This window comes from Taurulus bubalis (genome assembly GCF_910589615.1).
Source record: "Taurulus bubalis genome assembly, chromosome: 4".
NCBI lineage: Eukaryota > Metazoa > Chordata > Actinopteri > Perciformes > Cottidae > Taurulus > Taurulus bubalis.
The window spans coordinates 18,481,290-18,503,729 of record NC_136592.1 but is presented as its reverse complement, the minus strand read 5'-3'; the positions used below and the strand labels follow the sequence as shown (position 1 = coordinate 18,503,729).

Below are 22,440 nucleotides of genomic sequence, written 5' to 3'. Positions count from 1 at the left end.
TTTTTGAAATGTCGTAAAATGGTTCCTTACTTTTTTGTAATCATGCTTGTTTGCTTTGCTCAGATTTACGTGTTGTCTGTGTGATTTATTCAAACATTGAGAAGGTAAAACAGCCGTGGGCCTGTTCGAGGAGCAGGTTTGCTGAATAGAATACGACTTATTTTCCTTCAGTGAAGTGAGATGACTCTGCTTCTTAACACAGAACAATGGTGACTGGGCTGACACTCCTCTAGTGTAATGGCTATTTACCATGTTTGGTGCTTCACACTTTGACATTTCTACTGTTTCTCTCTAGGTGGCCCAAGTTTATGGGCGATCTCCCCAGAGGAGAGGGTCAAACATGATCAGAAGTTTGACACCCTCTCCCCATCAATGGGCTATGTCTCAGGTACACACACTAATCGGTGCACATCACGGCAAAAGTAATTTCCCTGCCTGTACGTTTCATGCTGTTTAATGCCGTTTGACCCGGATACGTCTATTGGCAGTATGACGCACAGTGATTCCCAATTTCACAATAATACTCAAGCAAATATAAACATGAGTAGCTCTAAAATTAACACAAATGTTGTCAAAATGCTCAGTTGATCAGGCAGGCACCACAGTGCTGTAGATAGTGATATTTCGCATGCAGACACATTCTTTTTTCAGCTTTGCATGCAAGGAATCTCAATTTTCGTGTGTTTCTCTCTTTCTTCCCTTTCTGTCTCTTTCTGTAGGGGAGCAGGCAAGGAAGTTTTTACTCCAATCAGGGCTTCCTCCTTCAGTTTTGGCTGAGATATGGTGAGAAACACACAGACTCTCATTTTTGAGCAATGGGATCTCTGAAGGTTTTCAATAAATTCTGTACTTGAAGCACACGATCTTAACTGGTGTCTCTATCTGTTTTTCCTTTTTCTTTCAGGACTCTGGCTGACATGAATAAAGATGGGAAGATGGACAGGTTGGAGTTTTCCATCGCTATGAAGCTCATAAAGCTAAAACTCCAGGGTACATTGCTTCCCTCAGCACTTCCGGTCATCATGAAGCAGCCTCCCGTGCCGGCTCCCAGCATCAATAACCCCACCTCATTATTGACCAACCCATCTTATGGTATAATATTATTATTAACTATCCACAATGTGAAAATGTGTAATTTGCTTGAATAATCAAAGTCTTAAACACAAAAATGTGAAGATTAAAAGATATAAATGCATACACGGGAAAAAATATTTGGGCGATTTGAACAACTATTGACAAACTAAGTGTGTCTGTCTGACTGACCTACTGTTTGCACACATACATTTTGACTGCTGTGTTATCTGACTGGTTTACCTTTTGTGTGTCCTAGGTATGGCTACTGTGTCTAACATGTCCATGATGACCGGGACAAACCGTGCAATGTTTACCCCTATCTCCATGGCAACCCCTGGACTCTCACCTTTGACACCAATGACAGGCTTCACCTCTTTGGTTCCTACAGCAACAGGCCTGAGCCCTCTGATAACCTCCACCCCCTCCAGGCCGCTGATGGGAAGCGCCACCTTGCCTAATGGCGCCATTGGACTTCTCGACCCATTCGCAGCTGGAGCTTTGGCCACTGGTACAGAGGATTTTCCTTTCTAGCTTTTAGTCTCCTGTAGGATTAAATACATTCATCTGTCCTTGCTGATTGTCATTTGCAAGTTGTTTATTGTCTCTGATGCCCTACTCTGAGAGTAAATATTATATATGTTTGCAGCAGAGTGCAGATGATGATATATTTCTGAGAGGAAAAGTAACGATTCTGGCCAAAACCAGAGTCCGATCTCTGAGTCTCATCTCCATACAAACAGCCTCCCTGTCCTTAGCAAGCTTGGCTGGACTATTACTGACCGATTGTAGAGCTCCCCTCCCGTTTCACTCTTTATGAAACTGTAAAAAAAGATCATCAAGATTTTGTGGTTAAAGGCTACCATCAAATGCCATTATGATATGTAGGGCTGCTGATTAATCGCCAAAATCTTATGTCAGTTGTCTAAGGATTTATTTCGTCGAGGACAGCCCTTATGATCACAGATAATTGTATGAAAAAATGTAATGGATATGTGTTTGTGCTCTGTGCTATCAGGCCTGCCTCGCTCTGCATCACCCTACTCCTCTCCGCTCGGACTCTCCTCTTCTGGTATGTACAAGGCCTCATCCATGCTGGACCTAGGATCTATCAGGTAACACACGCACAAAACACGCACACAAATGTGGAAGCACTAAGCAATTTCTCGAGTGCCTCGTTTATATATTTTTAAGTGCAAAACCACACTGGTCTGAAGTCTGTTGTATTCAGCTAGTATTTTTGTGTCGCCTCTATTTGTCTTTCAGCTCAGCTTCCTCTTCCCCCTCTGTGATGTCCTCCATGGTTAATGTTCCCAGCGACTGGGCTGTGCCACATGCCTCCAGGCTCAAATACAGACAGCAGTTCAACAGCTTGGATAAACACATGTCAGGATACCTCAGTGGTACGAAGTGTGTGTGCGTGTGCACGTAGTGAGGTGGTCATGCAAAACCAAACTATGCCTGGAATGCAGGCGTGGATGTTCATGAACAACAGTCACCGATGAGTTCATAATGATTGCCTTTTTGTGTGTGACAAGTCTTAACTAACTAACAGGAAGTTTCTGCCCCAGTTGTGAGTGTGTTAACACAGGGGCAGTTGCTCAACACACACACGCACACACACACACACACACACAGAGCAAAGTATGCATTTGCCTTTGGGTTCTGTTAATGCCAGTCTTGCTGGACCTGTTCTTTTGAAATACTCATGAGTCAAACAACAATTGTGCATGCGTGCACACACTTACTCACTTAAGTCACACTTGCAGTTCATTTCTGCAGAGTCACACGAGCAGAAATTATATTATGTGTGTTGGAGCACATGAAATACATTACACAAATTAGTTGTCTTAGCTCTTGGTCCAATCTCTTTGTAGAACAGACCTGCAAAACAGAACAATTTCTGTGAAATAAACATCAACAAAAAAAGTCTGATTGTTGTTGATACTATCACAGTCCTTTTGATTATCATCTCTTATATATCCAGGTGAGTGAATAAAGGTTAGAACGTTTTCTAATTTCATCATCAGTAATTTTTTACACTTTTATTAAAACATCAAGAGGACCTGGAATCAGTCTTGGGAACCAGCTTTGTTGAGGTATGGGACTGCCCTCTTTTTCACCTGCCACATTTTAGCTTAATGAATAAATGGGCACATACTGTACAGGTTCTTAGACACACACACACACACCCTTGACCTTTTCCTTTCTCCACCACACCCACACATACAGGTGTTCTCACATTTGTCACTCTTGTTGCCAGGTCAGCAGGTGAGAGGTGCCATGGCGACCACGATGCTGACTCAGACACAGCTGGCTTCCATCTGGTGAGAATATCTGTTTGTTTGTGCGTGTCTGTACATGTCCTATGACTGCTATGTGTTGTGTTCAAGAGCCAAAGTCAGATTTGCCAGCTAGAAAATGAAGCTTGTATGACAATAGTCTTTTTGTTTGTTCAGGAAATATTTGTCAGGTCAAGGCTGCTCTTAGTATTTATTACCAGTAAATACAAGGAAATTCTGTTGGTTATTTTGAAAATAATTCTTAATTCTGTACCTATGCTGTGATCTTTTTGGGGGTGTGATTTAACTCCTGAAACCCTTTTTGTACGCAGTTGATCCTATGACTGTTCCCTTTAACTCGTGCCTCAACTTAGACTGGATTGTCAATGTAGATCAGAAGTAGCTGAGAAGTTTAGTCGTTAATCTTTACTAGAAATTTCAGCCTCACATAAATGTGAAAACAAAGAGTTCTAATCATATTGAAGACCTTCTCTAATAGTGCAACATATTCCTAGTTGTCATAAAGTACCTTCCTATCCTGTATGAAGTCATGTATAAACCTTCCACGTCGGATTTGCAACCCTCCCACAGGACTTTAGCTGATGTGGATAAGGACGGGAAACTAAAAGCTGAGGAGTTCATACTGGCAATGCATCTTGTGGACATGGCAAAGATTGGACAACCACTGCCGCTAACACTGCCAACTGAACTGGTACCACCCTCGCAAAGGTATGTGCACACATTTGCCGCAATTTCACAAAAACTTTGCAAATGCCCTGTAGAGTAGGTAAATGTTGTCAACACTTATAAGTGCATTAAACATGGACGACATTAATGAATACGTTTATTGTGTATATGTTCGGTTCCAGGGGGGCAGTGAATGGATCCAGTTCTCTCTATGCTGCTCTGACTGATGACTTGGACATTGAACCTCCACAGAAATCCAGACCAAACTGTCAGTACTCACACTACCAACCCTAAACTCAGGATGTAGCCTTGGTTGATTGCTGCATAATGTTCAGTCTTGTTCTCTATATTCTCCATTGCTAAGAAAATGCAAGGCAGCAACAATACCTAGTAACCAGATAAGATGACTCGATGATCAATGCCTATAGCTGTCAAACTCGCTGTTTATTTTTGCACTCATACTGGTGAGTCACAGTTCAATAGTATAAACATAAATACATGTTGTGACATACACGGTGGCCGCTTGCAGCAGCCTAAACTGTAGCCAAGTGACTCCAAGGTTAGGGCAGCACACTTTGGTGTTGGGTTTGTACACACTATCATCTTACACACAGCCACAAATTGTAGCAGCTAGAGTTAAAACTTATGTCAAGTGTTTTTAAATATTAAGTTAACAGCTAAATGTTTTTTTTAGATCCCTAAATCTAAATAATGTATAGCATTACTTCTTAGTGGCAGTTTTTCTAAAACTACAAATTAGTTTTACATTTGTCATGTTTCATGTCCATTATCCTCTTTTCCAAACACACAAATAAATGAAATAAGTCATCAATGGGTATTTTTTTTATTTGTTTTGTGTCTATTGCGCACATTAGCAATTTTAATACTTTGAATGGAAACCCAATGAACTGTACTTTAAAGTATTTACTACTTAAACCTGATACGGATTAAAGTATGTTCTAGGTTCCTTATTATTAAAATCAAGTAAATGTTTAGATTTTGATTTGACCGCTTACTCCCAATTATCATAGAAAGTATACAACACTGACTTCATCAAAACGTTTTATTTGTCTTTATTCAGTGTCGTTCGAGGATAAATTCAAAGCCAACCTGGAGCGAGGGAACGCAGAACTGGAGAAAAGACGACTGGCGCTGCAGGATGCGGAGAGGAGGGAGAAGGAGCGGCGTGCTCAGAAGGCGAAAGAGGAGCAAGAAATGAGAGAGAGGGAGGCTCGTGAGGTTGAGGAGAGGAGGAGGAGAGAAGAGGAGAGGAGGCTGGAGCGACAGAAAGAACTGGAGAGGCAGAAAGAAGAAGAGCGGCTGAGAGAGATGGAGAGGAAAGAGGTGAGGGACTGTAGATTCAGTTTTTACAAGTGTGACTTTTTGTATGAATACACCCTCATTCATTGCCCCAGAAGAGTCGTTTCTATACACTTCAGTGTCCTGCGTGGGTTCATTCCAGGCTGCACAGCGGGAGCTCGAGCGTCAGAGGAAGGAGGAGTGGGAGAGGAGGCGGCAGGGGGAGCTCCAGATAAAGAGGGTGCAGGAGCAGGATGATATCACCAGATTGAAAGCTAAGAAAATGAGTCTTGAGATGGAGCTGGAGGCTGTGGTGAGTGGTGGAGAGACATAGTTTTTTTTGTTCCAGTGCAACATATCACAAGAATGTAGACATACTGTGTTCATGCAGTGTTTGCCTTAGTTTGTCCAGCTGTCTCTCATCCATTATGAACACATTAAGGACATTTCTCTCTTTCTTTCTTTTCTTTTCTTCTCTCCTCCTCCTCTCTGTGTTTCTCTCTCTCACTTTCTTACTACCTCTCTTCACCTCAGGGTAACAAGCACCGTCAGATCTCAGACCGACTGCGAGACTTTCAGAATAAGAAAAAGCATCAGAAGACGGACTTGGATCTGACCAATCAAAGGAAAGAGACTCGCCATCAGGACATTACCAACCTCCAGAAACAGCTAGAGGTGTGTGTGTGTCCTCTGTTTTTGAGTTTAACTCGAACTTTAATGTGTTATCTATGATGTATTTGTCAAATCATTACTTTGTTGAGAGAGAATGCTAAAATGTTTTCCCAAATATTTCCCCCCCATGATGCATTTCTATTTCTGATGCATATCGTCCTGTTCAGGAGTTCCAGAGGAAGTTATCCCAGCTGACTCCGGAGCAGAAGAGGCTGACTGAGAAACTCAGAAACATGTCTGTAAATAACTTGCCTGGTTAGTATTGATGAATGGAACAACAACATAGTACAACAGCACTGATGATTGGTGTTTGATAGAAACCACATTGATGGGAAAATTGGGTATATCACAGTAAATTCAGACCATACTGTAGAAAATTAAAGTATGCAATTATTTAATATAATGCAACAAACCACTGCAGAAATTAAAATACTTAATAAGCTAAAATTATATAATATTAATGTCTTATATATCTATAAAAAACATATAAATGAGAATTTAATGAAACAGATTTTCACTTTTGCTTGCTTGACTGTATTTCACCTGTTTGTAGTGTCGAGCATGTCGACCCTGAAGGTGGGCGTTACAGAGAAAAAAGGGACATGTCTGAAACTGCGAAGACAGCTGGAAGTCTTGGAGAAAGAGACCGCTGCCAAACTGTCTGAGATGGACGTGTATCACAAAGATATGCAGGTAGGAATTTGTAATAACGTTTAGAGAGTCGTTTAACATGGGATCAGACTCGTTGTTTGATAAATACCAATAACTACAAATGTAATACATTACTGGATTAAAAGATTGACACAGGACATGTGACACAAAAGTGTGTTTCCTAATTGACATAAAATAAACAGGGTGTTGCTGGTAATATGAAGCTTTAATACAGAGCTCGTTGTTTTCATTACAAACTAAACTAACCACATTTGATATTGTGTGTGTGTGTGTGTGTGTGTGTGTGTGTGTGTGTGTGTGCCTGGTTTCACAGCTTGTACATGTTACAGATGTGTGCCTTTTTGAATTAGTGATTAATTCAAAATATTTGAAAATGATTAACAAAATGTTTTTGTTTTTCTAAATCTACTATAATATCACATACTTACCACTGCAGCTTGGCCCCTGATGCCTCTTTTCTCACCTCCAATCATTCCTTTCCACCATAACTTTCTTTTTTACCTTCTGATACTAATTTCAACTCCTTGTTCTCTGACTTTCCTTCCCTTCTTTATCTTTTATTTTTTCCTGTGCTGGATGACTTTCCTCTTTTCCTCCCTCTTCTCTCTCACCCATCTCTTATCCCTAACCTTACAGTTTGTGGGTGATGAGGACCCAATGCTTCAGGCTGTCTTCTGTCTGCTGGCCTGCCTTCGTAACCTCTTCTACCTACTAAAGGTTTTCGCTTTAGGTGTCTTTTGTTGTTTTTGTCTTTATATGCTCTTTTTTGCACTTTCCATTGTTCATCTCTATGCTCATATTTCCCCATCCTTTTGACATCTTGTGCTTTTTTTAGCCTTTAAAAAAATGTATTTTCTTTTTTTCTTACATCCTTCCACAAATTGTTCGATGTTAAGGCACCTGTTTATGTGCATGCTATGTGTTTGTGCATGCTGTGTGTTCAGTCTTTATCTCGTTGTGACTATCTAGTCAGCTTGTTCTTTAATTAAGTCTCATATCTTTCACTCTAGTAAAGGTGTGTTTTTGTTTGTGTGCCTAAGGAAATGAAAGAGAGCCAGAGAAAACAGCAGGCAACACTTGAACATTTACGAAGCATCAAAGAGGACAAACTGCGTGAGCTGATTCGAAGGAAGGAGGAAGAAGAGCAGAGGAAGAGGAGCGAAGAGGAGAGGAAAAAACAGGAGGAGGAGGAAGCTCAGAGGTATTTTGCTTTCATACATTTTGTTTAAATGTTTTAACACACATCTCCTCCCATGTGTCATGTTAAAGCAAAAAACATGATTTCGCCACCTTTTACATTTTTACCTTAATGTACAAACTTTTAAAATAATGGTTGCTTTCCACTCACAGGCTTATTAAGATAGAAAAAGAGCGGCAGTGGCAGGAGAAGCTAAGGAAGGATGAAGAGGAGCGTCAGAGGAGGCTTCAGGAGGAGAAAGAGGCCAAACAGAGGGAGGAGGTAGAGAGAGAGAAACAGGCTCTCATCCAGGCTACGAAGGAGCAGGTTGAGCGAGAGCTCAGAGCAAAGGAGGAGGTAGAGCAAAAGAGAAGAGAGATGGAGGAGAGGAAGAAAAGAGATGAGGAGGAGCGACAGAAGCAAGTGGAGAGAAGGAGGCAGGAGGAGGAGAGGAGGCAGCTGGAGGAGGAGAGGAGGCAGCTTGAGGAAGAGAGGCGGAAACTTGAGGAAGAGAGGCGGAAAGAGGAGAAGAGACGGAAAGAAGAAGAAGAGCACCGCAAAAGGGAGGAAGAGAGGAAGAGGTTAGAGGAGGAACAGAGAGAGGAGGACCGCAGAAGAGAAAAGGAAGAAGAGGAGAGGAGGAGACAGAGGGCGGCTGTGGCCGCCGTCCGAGATTCAGAGGATAGGAGAAAGCAAGAGGAGGAGAGAAAGAAGAGGGAGGACGAGGAGAGGAGAAAGAGAGATGAAGACAACAGGAAGCTTCAGCAGCAGCAGGACGAGGAGAGGGGGAAGCGAGAAGAGGAAAGAAAGAGGGTGGAGGAGGAGAGGAAGAGAAAAGCGGAGGAAGAGGAGAGGAGAAAAGCAGAGGAGGTGAGAAAGAGAAAGGAGGAGGCGACTCGTCAGCAGCAACCAGCGATTGGAGTAGGGAAGGTGGATATTCAGGGGAAACTGAGCGCTCTGCTGAGAGGACTGGAGGAGAGGAAAGGTAAGACAGACGTTTCTTTACTTATCTATACGTATCTGTAGTCTCTTCCTGTTTCCAGTGTTTATCAAAACACCTTTTGAAGCTTAACTCGCATTATTTTGTCTGATATGCTGCTTTAGGTGGACAACCCAGGGCCACACAACACAGAAAGTCAGCAGCCCTCACATCCTTTAAAGCTCGCTACCCATTCGTTGCCCGAAACAATGAAGAGCTCAACTTCAATGCAGATGATATGATCGAGGTAAGATTGAAACTGTAACTTGATAGTGCAAAGTGCAAAGACGGAATGTTGTCTTCCTCAAACTTTCCTGTCTGTCAGGTTGATGAGTCGACAGAGCGGGAGGAAGGTTGGCTGTACGGCAGCCGACAGGGGACGATGGGCTGGTTCCCAGAAAGCTACGTCGAGAGAGTGGCCCCATCAGACGCAGCTAATAATACTACTACTACTGCTGCTGCTGCTAAAGTGCCGCTCCAGTCACAGCTTTCCAATGCACTTGAGAGTGTCAAGGCAGCAGGCACAAAATCTGCCTTCACGCCAACACACTCTCCAAACCCTGCACCCTCTGAGACACAGGGACAGGTGAGAGGTTTAAACCTTTATACAACGGGTCATGTTACTGCTGCACCAGCTACCAACTTAGTATGATTATTGTCTGGAGCTATGCAATGCTCAAATACTCACTGTACTGTCTTTCTATCTGTGCCCTGATAGCAGGTGGTGGGTAACCTGTTGGCCCAGGCCCTGTGTTCGTGGACAGCAAAGACGGACAACCATCTGAACTTCAATAAGGACGATGTCATACAGGTGTTGGAGCAGCAGGAGAATTGGTGGCTGGGAGAGCTGAACAGTGAAAAGGGCTGGTTCCCCAAAACATATGTGACACTGCTGGGAAAAGATGAGAGTTCAGAGTGAGTCACAGTGGTGTTCCCTGTAACTAAACTTGTGGGAGGACAGTGGATTTTCTCAATTATATCAACATTTTGAAATGTTAAATTCCTCTTTGATCCCTTTCTAGAGCCCTATCTTGCAACAAGCCACGAAGGGAAATGATTGGTTTAGCTGGCAAAGTACTGACGTGTATTTCACTTATATTGATTCTCCAGCTATACTTCAGACCTTAGTTTGCATTTCTTTTGCTGCCAGGCTGAAAGGGACGGTGTATGCCGGTGTAGTAAAGACAACTGGATGTTATCTATAGTTTGAATAATAATACTATGTGTGTCAAAGATGACATACGTGGGTTTCTTCTGAACGCACACGATGCACACATCTTTAGATTTAGTGTAACACCGATGTCGTAATCTCCGATATCCATTGCGAATAAATCTCTATGAATCGGCATTGGGGAAAAAAGTTGCTTACACTCCAGAAGTTGCTTCACAATCATCACATTTCTTTTTTGAACATAGCCCAGAGCTAACTATCATATTTCATTTGTAAACATTCAAGGTTTATTTATTGTACAACATGGTAATGTATTCCCTTTTTATGCAACATTAGAAAAAACAAAAACATGCACATAAACTCAGTAGCCTGAAGCACATACCTGTCCACTTTGTTAGTGACTGTTTGGAAACAATTGCAGTACATCAGATATTTACAGCAGAAATGACTTCTTCAGTCCTCTGAACACATTTATCATCAGAGTCACACACATTTACAAATCACTCAGCAGCATAGAGCTGTACATACAGTATGATTCCAGCTGGTGTTGTACCAGACTGTTGTGGTGAAAAGGTAGTTGAGTCTGAAAGTAAAGCTTTAGATGAACCAGTCAATCCAGTAACGTGCACATTCCAACATTCACCTCTGATCAAAAGGTTTGGCTAATAACCAAAATAAATAATACGATGCAGAGTAGCCCAGAATAAAACCACTGCTTCTTTGTATTTAAAGGAGCCGGTTAAAATGTGTCGAGTCTTTGAAAAGTATGACTCCATGCAGCAGGGATTCGTACCCTCGTCTGGCTTAAGAATGCCTTGCATCCCCCCGGAGGAACTGGAGGAAGACATGTTTTTGGTATTTCTGTGATTCAAATAGGCATTGGTGGATGGATGATTGCAAACACACTTGAATAAGTATGGTAATGTAGTCTTTTTGTTTTTACAGCATGAATACCTCCCCTCCTGATGCTTCGGATTCTAGCGACAACCTTCAGCATGAAGGTACAGTAAAATATCCTCATGTAGTTCAGTTAATATTTGATTATACATTAAATAAAACCTTAATGTTGATGTTCGCCTGGCCCCTTTTTTTCTTTTACATTTTATGAGGATTTGTAGGTGGTTTAAGGGACAGAGATTGCACTTACCTTTTTAGTTTTATCCTAAATTATGTGTTATGTGTGTCTCAAGTTTATCAATATTTTAAAACATCTGGGTTAATCTGTCAGAAATCTTGTGGAGTTCAGCATATGTTAGCAACAGACATTGTATCAGCTGGAGCCTTATTGAGTACTTTGCTTTTAATTTCTGTTCATGCATTCATTTCAGAATACACAGCGTTGTACACCTATGAGTCTCCGGAGCTTACTGATCTGACGTTTAGAGAGGGAGATGTGATCTTGGTGAGCAAGAGAGATGGAGAGTGGTGGCACGGCTCTATAGGCGACAGCACAGGCGTCTTCCCCAGCAACTACGTCAAACCTAAGGAGACGGATGTAAGAGCACTTAATACATGTCATTATATATCCTAAAAAACTGTATCCAGTCCATTACTTTACGTAACTCTGTTTGGTATTTGTAGTTCACTTCCTGTATGTATTCCTGTTGTGTTGTACTTCTTTTTCTTTCCACTTTATTTCTCATTTTCAAAACAACAAAACAGAACAAATCAGGAGATCAACATACACATATGATCAAATGAACAACAATTTTCTTTGAATTGTGTCCGAGCATAAACACATATATCCTTGACAAGTCATGTGCTTCTAAAGGTTTGTATTGATTATAAAATTGTTTTTTTTTTTTTCAGACATCAAGCGTATCTGGAAAGAAGAAGCCAGGTACTGTGTGTGAGTGAGTGAGTGAAAATCACATAAGAACATTTTGCTATATTGCATTTATGTCTTTTCTGCGCAGAGATCGCCCAAGTGATTAAACCCCGGCCCTCTACCAGCCCTGAACAGCTGAATCTGGAAAGTGCCCAGCTCATCCTCATCCTTGGCAAAAACGCCTCTGGCTGGTGGCTCGGAGAACTGCAGGTCAGTCTTCAACAGCTTTTCAGTGATTTTCTGTGGGTCCTTAATACTGTACAGTAGATGACCACAAAGGGTCTCAGCAGATTTTGACATTGTACACCCACTAAAACAAAGCAATGTCTACTTGTGACCACTCACCTTTCGCATAGGTATATCGATTGTGACCAGTTTTTAGGTGGTGTGTCAAGGTCAAATAATCCAGTTATTCACAGGGTTTAAATAAGAATGATTAAAAGTGAGATTGTGAAATTCTGTGTTGCAGAAATGTTTGTTTTCTGTTCTGTTAATCATCTTGGGACCCATCAGGTTCACTTTGTGAGCTCTTGTGGAAGACCCGGCCTGCAGGTTGGAAACTGCACTGCGCCTGAAGTTTCTGATGGAGATCCTTATGTTCAAGGATTTTTATATATATATATATATATATATATATATATATATATATATATATATATATATATATATATATATATATATATATATATATATATATATATATATATATATATATATATATATATATATATATATATATATATATACAACTCTAAAATTATAGAAGAAGTTTGAACAACACAACTTCACTTCTGCACGAACGTTCTGCCACAGAAGTCGCAACTAAAAGAGTTTTTCACCGGCGTAAAGGTATATTCTTTATATCTCTGCTATCTCATTAAAACCTCATTCCCCCAATCTGTTTGTGTTGTCTGACTCTAGGCCCGTGGTAAAAAGCGTCAGAAGGGATGGTTTCCTGCCTCTCATGTCAAAATACTGGGATCCAACAGTGGCAAGTCCACGCCAGCACCCCAACTAGGTAACGCACGCACACACTTTTACCAGGTGAAGGCCAGAGGTGAAGAGTAACAAAGTACATTGCATAAATAAAATAATGGTGTGTTAAACTCTTCCTTTTCGTCTCTCTCAGTCTGTCAGGTGATAGCCATATATGACTACACGGCTGCCAACGGGGACGAGATGAGCTTCTCCAAAGGTCAGCTGATCAACGTTTTTGACAAGAACGACCCTGACTGGTGGAAAGGAGAGATCAACGGGGTCACTGGTCTCTTCCCCACTAATTATGTTAAGATGACCACAATGGATTGTGACCCCAGCCAGCAGTGTAAGTAAATCCCTTAAACAAAGCATCATGACTATATCTTAAAACAAAGAGATGCTCCTCTTCCATGTTGCCTCAAACCACTATGACTAACTAATGCTTATCCTTTGTTCATCTATGCAACCCCCTCCACCATCACTGATCTATCTCTTCATCCACCCATCTCTTCATCTGTATATGATTTCTTCTTGCTGACTATTTCCCCTGTTTCCCCCCACTTTCTCCCTCCCTTTCCAATATGTGATTTTCCTCCCTCTCTCTCCATTCCTCTACTTCTGTGTCTTTTCCCTTCCAGGGTGGTAGAAAGTCCTCTTCCTCCTCAACCTCCTCTCCCTTCTTCCAACTCCTGTCTTCAGAGAGACCCACTATTACACACTGCTCTGATGGGGCAGGGTGTCTGGACTACTTATCTGCTAACTTCTCCCACTGAGCTAATGTCTCTGTGTGATAGTGAACAGGTGTCTGTGTGATAGAGGGAAACAATGGAAACAAGTCATGTGTTCCCTCTGATATGAATCAGGACCTGAAAAAAACTGTCCTATGACTCGATGCTGATTCTGTGAATTGTTAAAGCCTTGGTGCCTTTTTGGATCTTCTCACTCCTTGTTTTGATCATGAACTGCTTTTTAACTAATGCTAAAATGGACCTGAAGCAGAGGCATAGTGGGTCTCTGTGCGTTGTCCCTTTTCCTTTCATTTGCTTCTCTTATTTTTTTTTCCTTTTAATGCGTGCCACATCACCCTTTTTTTTCCCCTCATATCTTTTACTTTCACTTTTTTTTTTTTTCATTCTTACTCTCCAGTTGTGAGAGTTACACTCACACAGAGCCCACTATGTGTCTCTGTCTGTCCTGAGAGACATGTTTATATTCAGACATGATGTTTAAGTGCAGTGTAATAAGCCTGAAGCCTGTGTATACTTAGACGAATAACGTACGGTCCAAATTCCGACCTAGCACCGATGCACTTAACTTAAGAAAGCGTGAAGTGGCAATTTGATTATGTAAATCCATCAGAGAAGTGTGTTCATGATGGAATAAAGTAACATATTTGCTCAACAAAAACCTGAGTGGAGATTACGCTAAAAAAAGATTTAGTCAATTTCTTCTACGACTCATTTTGATTTTGATAGCATTACTTTTAGCTTTCAGCTATAAACATTTTTGCAGGAAATGGTAAAAGCAGAAGCGTACAGTTTGTTCTCTACATCAAAGCCATAACCGAATCAGCTGTTATCACCAACAGAAGGGACATAAGTAGTTTTGAAGAGGGATGAAGCAAAACTTTTCAAAACTATTGACAGGCAAAAACCTTTTCTTTGAGGGTGATGTCACAAACTGCTGCTGCACCTTACATTAACTGCTATGCTGCTGCTCTGAATGTTTCTGTCTTTGCAGAAAGTGAATGCATGTCTGCTCAGTGTTCACCATAGAGAAACATGGTAGCCATTTTTGTCAGGATTATGGATTAATGAACTTTAGGTCAAAACGTGAGAAGTGTCTCATAAGGAACTGTGAGGCCCAGGAGTTACGTGAAATATGCTACAATACAGTTGAGCTGTCTTTAGTGCACCACCATCAAATTCACTGGAAGAATGAACCCTCATGCAAAGAAAGCAAATAGCTGTTTTTTCTGTAATTTAATAAAGAGGTTACCTGGCTCAGGCTGCAGTGAAAGTGGGTGAACCACACCGACAGAAAGCTGCATGAAGAGTTTAGCAGCTGTTAACACAACTGATACGACAACATATACCAAACATTTGTGGTACGAGATGGTTGAACACATTTTAAAGATGCGTCTAATATATTTTCGGATTCTGAAATAAAATGCAAAATAAAGATTGGGTTGAGATGAAAGTTAATTGTTTTATTTTTAAATAATATCGTGTGTGTGTGAGTGTGAGTGAGTGTGAGATGCAGTGTTTACATTGTCAACACAATACACATGATTTAGATGGAGAGATAAGCAGTATGTGAACAACTGTTTTTGTAACCTGTACACAGCTCGATGGAGAGTCAAATATGTATCTTCCTTTTTATGGTGGTATCTGTGGTAATATTGGGCATCTGGACTGGATTCTCAAAGAAAATCGTCCCAATTAGCAGAAGTCACAGAAAATTTGAAAAAAAAACTAAGCTTTTTCCACATGCGTCACAGGGTGATAAAGAAAGAAATAATTCCTCTTCCTGTTTTGGTACAAACAGATTTGATCCAGGAGAAGCTTTAGTCTGATACCAGCAACGAAAGGATAACCGGACAGAAGAAGGAAGAGACAAACAGACGAACAACTAACTAAAATACTTGGAGAGACAGAAACATAGCAATGACTTTACAGAGCAGCTTTCACTTTCTAAACCTGTGGGATGAGACCGATGATGAGGGAGAGCAGAGGGAAAGGTCAGTGAGGGAGCAGAAGTCAGCTAGTATGAGAGCCTCCCAACGGGCGAATGGGCTCCTTGTATCAGGTACGTTTACAAGTCTAATCTCGACTATGGTCTTCCTGGTTTCCCGCATCCTCTTATTCCCCTTTGTCGTCTCCATCGTCCTCTCTTAGAGATTCTGTAATTGTGCAGTAGACTGAATCAAAAGCAGCATTGTGTTTCATATTTGTTGTCAAATGTCCAGCAGAAGGCAGTGAAGGCAGTGCTAAAGTCCTGCTGTGGTTTAAGAAGTGGCTTGGTTTTGTTGCCCTGGTTGAATTGTTTTCATACAATAACCCGCCCTGTTGTGTGTTCCTCCTCTCCTGCAGGGTGTGCAGACCTAAACAGCCTGGACTCCTTGAGTACCCAGGAGAAGAAGAGACAGGGTTACATCCATGAGCTGATTGAGACTGAGGAGAGATACATGGATGACTTGCAGATTGTGCTGGAGGTAATGGACACGTCCTGCTGAATAACTCATATAAATAGCGGTACACTACATGTACAGTACAACTATGCAGTATTTAATGAGATGTGTCAAAATTTCTCCTGATCACATCCCCGACGGTCTGTGGAAATCAGTATTTCTCTTTGTCTGTGTAGGTTTTCCAGAAGCCGATGTCGGAGTCGGGTCGGCTGAATGATGCAGAGATGGCCATGATCTTCGTCAACTGGAAAGATCTGCTGGCCTGCAACTCCAAACTTCTCAAGTAAATATGACAAGAACAGAGTGTATGAAATCTAGAAGGGACAGTTTTATCTCATGGAGTGATACAATGTGTAGCTATTGTAATGTTGTGTCTGTGGATTCTGACTGTACAAAAATACAGAGCTGCTTGTGTTCATGCATGAATATTTATGTATATGCAGGGCACTACGTGTGCGAAAGAAGATGGGTGGGGAGAACATGCCGGTACAGATGATCGGAGATATCCTGGCTGCGGAGCTGTCCCACATGCAGCCCTACATCCGCTTCTGTTCCTGCCAGATCAACGGAGCAACGCTGCTCCAGACGCGTATCGACAGCGAGCCAAACTTCAAGGTCTTCCTTAAGGTAGGAGAGAGAGAGAGGGAGGAGTGAGCAAAGACATGAAGTAGAGTAGGTTATAGACACAGGCTGAAGAATTGTGGAGATGTGTCAAAGGACAGGAAGAGGTGAAGATAAAAAGGAAGTGTTTAAATTTACCTAGAATCATTATCATGTAGTATTTAGAAACCAGATGTTCTGCAGGTACATCCATGAAGATGGAAACAAGGTTCTAAAAGGGACAATTTGCAACCTTTTTATGTGAATGTCCAATCACTTTTGATGATGATGATAAGACACCGATTGAAGCAATAAATTCCCCGTTGTGTGCGATATTGACATGCAAAATCTATTGTTTGTCCAGTGCTGTCATTTGATGAGCACTTCAGACTTCTTGGCACCCAGGGGACTAAACATCCTTGTTCTCTTCAAACTAGTTACATTTCCCGCAGCAAAAACGCTATCTCAAAATATGAGTTTGGAGGACGAGGATGTATTTTGCAGCGTTTTGGCTGTTTCAAATATGGCAAATTGTCCCTTTTTTTTTTTTAATGTGTTTTATTCCTATCAGAAAATTGCCACCGACTACAGGTGTAAAGGAATGCCGCTGTCCAGCTTCCTGCTGAAACCCATGCAGAGGATCACACGCTACCCACTACACATCAAAAACGTAGGTTTCATGTTCATGAGTGTGTCTGTGTTTGAACTCCTCATTAAGTGCTCAGAATACTGACCTTACTGTGTGTAACGAGAGAAAAAAAGAGTGTTTTGCTTTTTTGTCTCTAATTTGTGGGTGTAATTAACGTACGTGTGTGTGTGTGTGTGTGTGTGTGTGTGTGTGTGTGTGTGTGTGTGTGTGTGTGTAGATCCTGGAGAGCACCGTAGAGGGCCATGCTGACCGAGTCACTCTTAAAGAGGCTCTGGAGAAAGCGGAAGAACTCTGTCAACAGGTTAATTTCTTCACTGATTCTCTCATTCATGACCTCACTTGTTTTATTCAAAATCTGCAATCTCTGTGGAAAAGATTTGATTTCTGTACTGAATTATCGCATTAATCAGGTAAACGAGGGTGTGAGAGAGAAGGAAAACTCTGACAGACTGGAATGGATTCAGAACCACGTACAGTGTGACGGTACTACAGAGGTATTAAGCTTATTAATTAACTTGCGCTTTAGTATCATCAATAATGAATAAATGTCATTATTTATAAAACAATGAATTGTCTTTCAACAGCACCTGGTCTTTAACTCTCTTACAAACTGTTTGGGCCCCAGGAAACTGCTCCACAGCGGCAAGGTGAGTGAAACCTTTCTGAAATTCATATAAAAAAAGTTATATAAAATATTTGTAAATGTTAACGAGACCAGGCAGACTGCGGAGTAGAGGGAGATGATATGTGAAACATTACTGTGTCAGACCCTGGGTGTCGTGGTCACATGTTACAAGGGTCAGACCTCAGATTAAAACTTTCACCATGGAGATCAGTGAGCTGGTTCATCTGAGCAGAAGGCGGTGATGATACAGCAGCATAAATAATATTGTTATATAAACATTTGCTTTTTGGCTGAAAAAATGTAAGTCTTCTGATGCTGGACAGTTGACTATCGTTCCACCATTAGTGAAAATGTTTTCGTAATCCTTGTAGATGCTGTTTAATTATGGCTGTAGTGATTATAAATAATATGTTACGTAATGTTTCTTTTCAGATGAACAAGGTAAAGAGCAACAAGGAACTCTGGGCTTTCCTCTTTAGCGACTTTCTGCTGTTGACTCATGCGGCTAAGCAGTTCACCTCGTCCGGGCCTGATAAATTGTTCAGCAACAAGAACAATGTACAGCTCAAGATATACAAGCCGGTAAGAAACGCTCACACATGGACACACATACACTTTGGCCCAATCCCAATATTCACACTCGCAGACTTTGAGGTGCGTTCCTGCTACCCGTGTGAGGGCTCAGGGCCGTCCCACTGTCAAATCGTCAAGTGCATAAGGCCTCTGGTGGGGGCTTTTCAACGCCCCCTTTCTGTGAGTCGGCATATAGTTCATAGTGATATTAGTGACGTTTAAAATGTGGTTGTCCAGCTCCGACAAAATGTTCACAAACCAAGATTGCGTGGCAAAGGAAGGAAATCCGCTCGTAAGTTTATCAGGAACAGGGGATTAATATTTAACTTTATATAATGTGCCTAAATGTAAAAAAAAAAAAAAAAAGATCAACTAGTGAACAATTGTAGCCTTATATGTTGCTTACGAGACACTTCATGATTTATGGTACCAATATACTATATTATTACAGTTTATGCTAAACTTCCAATTATTATCAAGTATTCATAATATAAAATACATTTCTAAAGATGCTTTAAAACATGTTGATGTCAGCAAATCTAGTGAGTGTGTAGAGTTGGGGTTGGGCGTTGTGTTACATGTTGATGTGTTCTTGACCGTGTATAATCTTGTGTTTCCTGTAGCCTGTGCTACTAAATGAAGTTCTGGTGAAGCTGCCGGATCCTTCTAGCGACGAGCCCACCTTCCACATCTCACACATCGATAGAGTCTATATACTCAGGACCGACAACATCAATGAACGGTAGCTGCACACACACAGACAGATGTGGTAGGTCATATGGTGGCCTGTACTATCACTGTGTGCATATGTGCTTTCAGGACTGCTTGGGTTCAGAAGATCAAGGCTGCATCTGAAGAATTTATTGAAACAGAAAAGAAAAAAAGGGAAAAGGCCTATCAAGGTTTGTCTCCACACTTGTCTTTGTGCAGCCATTCCTAATGGCAACCAATGGGACGATATCAGGATTCATCCATCTGTGTGTGTGTGTTTGCAGCCCGATCTGTAAAGGCTAGTGGAATCGGCAGACTTCTTGTCACCATCTTGGAGGCCACTGAACTCAAGCCAGGCAAACACAATGGTGAGCATGGCTGCACTTATTTTACAGGGTGGTTAATTCACAATTAACTTGAAATGTTTTGGTAGAATCTGGATGTTAATCCCAGCTGCATGCACTGCTGCATGAATACCATCCCTTGTTTTCATCACTTCACTTTCAGTTTGAGCCCTTTCTTTGTGCTTAAATGTTCTTTCTTTTTCTTTTTTTTCTATCATCTTCCCTTTAATCCTCTTTTCTGTTGCTCTTCTATTGTTTTCGTTCCTCCTCTCTATTCCATTTTCTTAAAACCTTCCTGGCTTTCCTCTTCTTTCCTCTTCCTGCTTTTACTCCCTTATCCCTTCCCTCGTCTCACCTGTCTTCATGTTCTCCTCCAGGTAAAAGTAACCCTTACTGTGAAGTGACAATGGGAGCTCAGATCTTCACATCCAGAACGCTCAACGACACTCTGAACCCTAAGTGGAACTTTAACTGTCAGTTCAACATCAAAGACCTTTACCAGGACGTCCTCTGCATCACCATCTTTGAAAGAGACCAGTTTTCACCTGATGGTCAGTCGATCTCAGTCCATCATTAACTCCCACTAACTCTCCTTTGTTCTACTGGAGCTCCACACATACACAACTATCACATGTTCTATTCTAATATCGAATTAAAATGTTCTCTTTCTCTTAGAATTTCTGGGTCGGACCGAGGTACCTGTGGCAACCATAAAGAAAGAGTTGGAAAACAAGGGACCAGTAACACGTCGTCTTCTGCTGCACGAAGTTCCTACAGGGGAGGTGTGGGTCCGCCTTGACCTGCAGCTCTTTGCCAACAAATAGACATATAGGATGAACTGAAATAAAAATTCCACCAAGACATCCAAATAAGGATATTTTTCTCCTACAGAGTAAACAAATAAGACTTTGCTTTTTGTCTCCTGTTCCCCTCCACAAATCCAAATCAAACAAGACACCCTTGAGCTGAACACGGCTTAATATTTCAATATTAACCAGCACTAATAATACCTCTTCTGATGTCATCTGAATCTTCAGTAAGGGATTAGCATCTGACATCATCTGAACCCACCAATAGAAGTACAATTTCTCCCTTTATTTTCTGGCTCATGACCTCAGATAGAAGAGGTAGTGCGGCTGTTTGCAGCTGCACAACATGTACTGTCCTCTCTGAAGGAGGTAAAAGGAACAACTACAGCCTGGCCTCGTAAACATAGGAGACCGTGTGTCATGGGCTGGATCTGGGGCTTCTTCTGTAAGAATGTATAGCCTTTAGAAGGAGGTAGACCTGGACAAAGACTGTTTAGAAACAAATAGTCATAATATTAATAAATCAATCAAATATAAAGGCTCTTATCAGCTATCATTTACAACAGTTGGATTTTCAGTGATCAGTGATTGAGACCAAGTCTGGTCAACCAAGGCCATTTAATGGGTTGCAGTGTTTTCTCTTAACATACAAGATATGTATAGGTTGACTTCTTGTGACTGATGACGTTCAAGAGACTCCGCTTTATGGCTGCCTGACCTGAAACGGTCATCTTTTTAGTCTTTTAAAATCTCTCAGTTTCTAAAACCATTAGAATTATTTAGGTTGATTTTGGTCTCTGTGTTTTTCTTATGTGTGCAAAATCAGCCACGGCCAAGTAGTTGGATTGAAAAATGTTTTAGGTGGCAAAATGCCGCTGGTATAAATAGCTGAACACCTTGAACTAATTTTACAGCTGAGTCCGCTCTTCCTGCCTTTTCAGTGCGAAGGATCTCGAGGATTTTGAGGGAATGCAGATTGACAGCTCGTCAGCAATTATAAACAGTATTTAATCACTTTTATTTTTTGTTCTTTACACTTTCCCCCTGTCAGACAGATTTTCAAGTGTCATTCTCCAGTCCTCACCTCACTGACTGCAATATTGTCCATCTCAAAAAGTTGCCCTTCATAAACACCCGCCGTGAAAGCTTCACAAGGATGTAGTAGTGTGTAAAAGCTTTTTTTTTTATTTTGTCGGTGGACTTCTTGCTGTGTTCTGCCTCGTTTTTACGCTGTTGTCCTTTTCCATCCAGTTTCTCACTCTGAGCGCAGCATGTGCTGGTGCTTTGGATATCACGAAAGAAAAGCTGTTGTATTTATTTCTTAATTTATGCGTGTGACTATCCAAAGGTTTGTTGCGGCTTTGCTTGCGGTGTCTTCTTGGATAATCAGTTGGTACACTGGGTTTGTTTTGTGTGAGGTCAACTATTGAAACTGTTCATCGGACACATGTTGATACTGTTCTGAAACGTCTTTCTCTGCAATGGAGTTTTACTGTAAGAAGACTAGGTCACTAGGCATTTGTTAGGCCTGCTGTTTTGTACACGTAACTATTACGTTGTTTTATTCAATCCACAAAACTCAGTTTTCAAGTCCTGCATTAACTTTTATGTTTTGTTGAATTGTGGAAAATTTGCAAATAGACTCCACTACGATCCTCTTCTGTGTGTAGTGTTGAATTCTCTCTTATTTCATTTTCTGCAGCTTTCTGCATTGACTGCTGCTGTGCTAACTGAGATAAAGACCTATAGATCGTCTGTCTGGTCAACATAGAGTCTGTAACCTGCTGTTTGTACTCACTTTGGCCTCCATGTGGCACTCTCTGAATCAGGGTTTCTTAAGTCAAAATAAAGATATATTAAAAGTCAACAAACTGTCAAATTGTTGTCTGGTAAAAGAAATGTTACATTTAACACTAAACTTTGAGTGCGCAAGCTCCTGCAGCAGTACATATTAGGTGAGTGGCCCCCGAACTTCAGCTTCAGACAAAATTATTATTTAATATTTAAATGCTATATGTTAACCGGTGAGACTCGGGCTCATCTAGATGTGACAGCTGATGATCTTAAACATAGTCCTATCTTGATGGTATTTCTTTCAAAAAGGAGTTATCTTGAGTGACTCT

The 22,440-nt window shown here is 41.2% G+C and overlaps 1 protein-coding gene across 1 annotated transcript in view; it reads left to right on the top strand.

Moving 5' to 3' along the window:
* The window catches only part of itsn2b (intersectin 2b), a 30,114-nt gene extending 7,936 nt beyond the window's left edge, over positions 1-22,178 (top strand). The window contains exons 3-40 of the mRNA XM_079217556.1: positions 296-388; positions 720-783; positions 905-1,092; positions 1,331-1,582; positions 2,090-2,186; positions 2,338-2,474; positions 3,335-3,398; positions 3,945-4,082; positions 4,223-4,308; positions 5,122-5,384; positions 5,503-5,652; positions 5,874-6,014; positions 6,179-6,266; positions 6,565-6,704; positions 7,724-7,884; positions 8,034-8,845; positions 8,965-9,086; positions 9,165-9,425; positions 9,558-9,754; positions 10,956-11,011; positions 11,339-11,505; positions 11,820-11,850; positions 11,927-12,048; positions 12,760-12,856; positions 12,968-13,162; positions 15,909-16,030; positions 16,183-16,289; positions 16,450-16,633; positions 17,178-17,276; positions 17,473-17,556; positions 17,666-17,749; positions 17,840-17,902; positions 18,313-18,462; positions 19,077-19,195; positions 19,273-19,355; positions 19,449-19,532; positions 19,886-20,059; positions 20,184-22,178. Coding sequence (XP_079073682.1) covers positions 296-388; positions 720-783; positions 905-1,092; positions 1,331-1,582; positions 2,090-2,186; positions 2,338-2,474; positions 3,335-3,398; positions 3,945-4,082; positions 4,223-4,308; positions 5,122-5,384; positions 5,503-5,652; positions 5,874-6,014; positions 6,179-6,266; positions 6,565-6,704; positions 7,724-7,884; positions 8,034-8,845; positions 8,965-9,086; positions 9,165-9,425; positions 9,558-9,754; positions 10,956-11,011; positions 11,339-11,505; positions 11,820-11,850; positions 11,927-12,048; positions 12,760-12,856; positions 12,968-13,162; positions 15,909-16,030; positions 16,183-16,289; positions 16,450-16,633; positions 17,178-17,276; positions 17,473-17,556; positions 17,666-17,749; positions 17,840-17,902; positions 18,313-18,462; positions 19,077-19,195; positions 19,273-19,355; positions 19,449-19,532; positions 19,886-20,059; positions 20,184-20,332 — 5,624 coding nt within the window. The 3' untranslated portion in view covers positions 20,333-22,178. The remainder of the gene's footprint in view (positions 1-295; positions 389-719; positions 784-904; positions 1,093-1,330; positions 1,583-2,089; positions 2,187-2,337; positions 2,475-3,334; positions 3,399-3,944; positions 4,083-4,222; positions 4,309-5,121; positions 5,385-5,502; positions 5,653-5,873; positions 6,015-6,178; positions 6,267-6,564; positions 6,705-7,723; positions 7,885-8,033; positions 8,846-8,964; positions 9,087-9,164; positions 9,426-9,557; positions 9,755-10,955; positions 11,012-11,338; positions 11,506-11,819; positions 11,851-11,926; positions 12,049-12,759; positions 12,857-12,967; positions 13,163-15,908; positions 16,031-16,182; positions 16,290-16,449; positions 16,634-17,177; positions 17,277-17,472; positions 17,557-17,665; positions 17,750-17,839; positions 17,903-18,312; positions 18,463-19,076; positions 19,196-19,272; positions 19,356-19,448; positions 19,533-19,885; positions 20,060-20,183) is intronic.
* Positions 22,179-22,440: the final 262 nt, after the last annotated feature.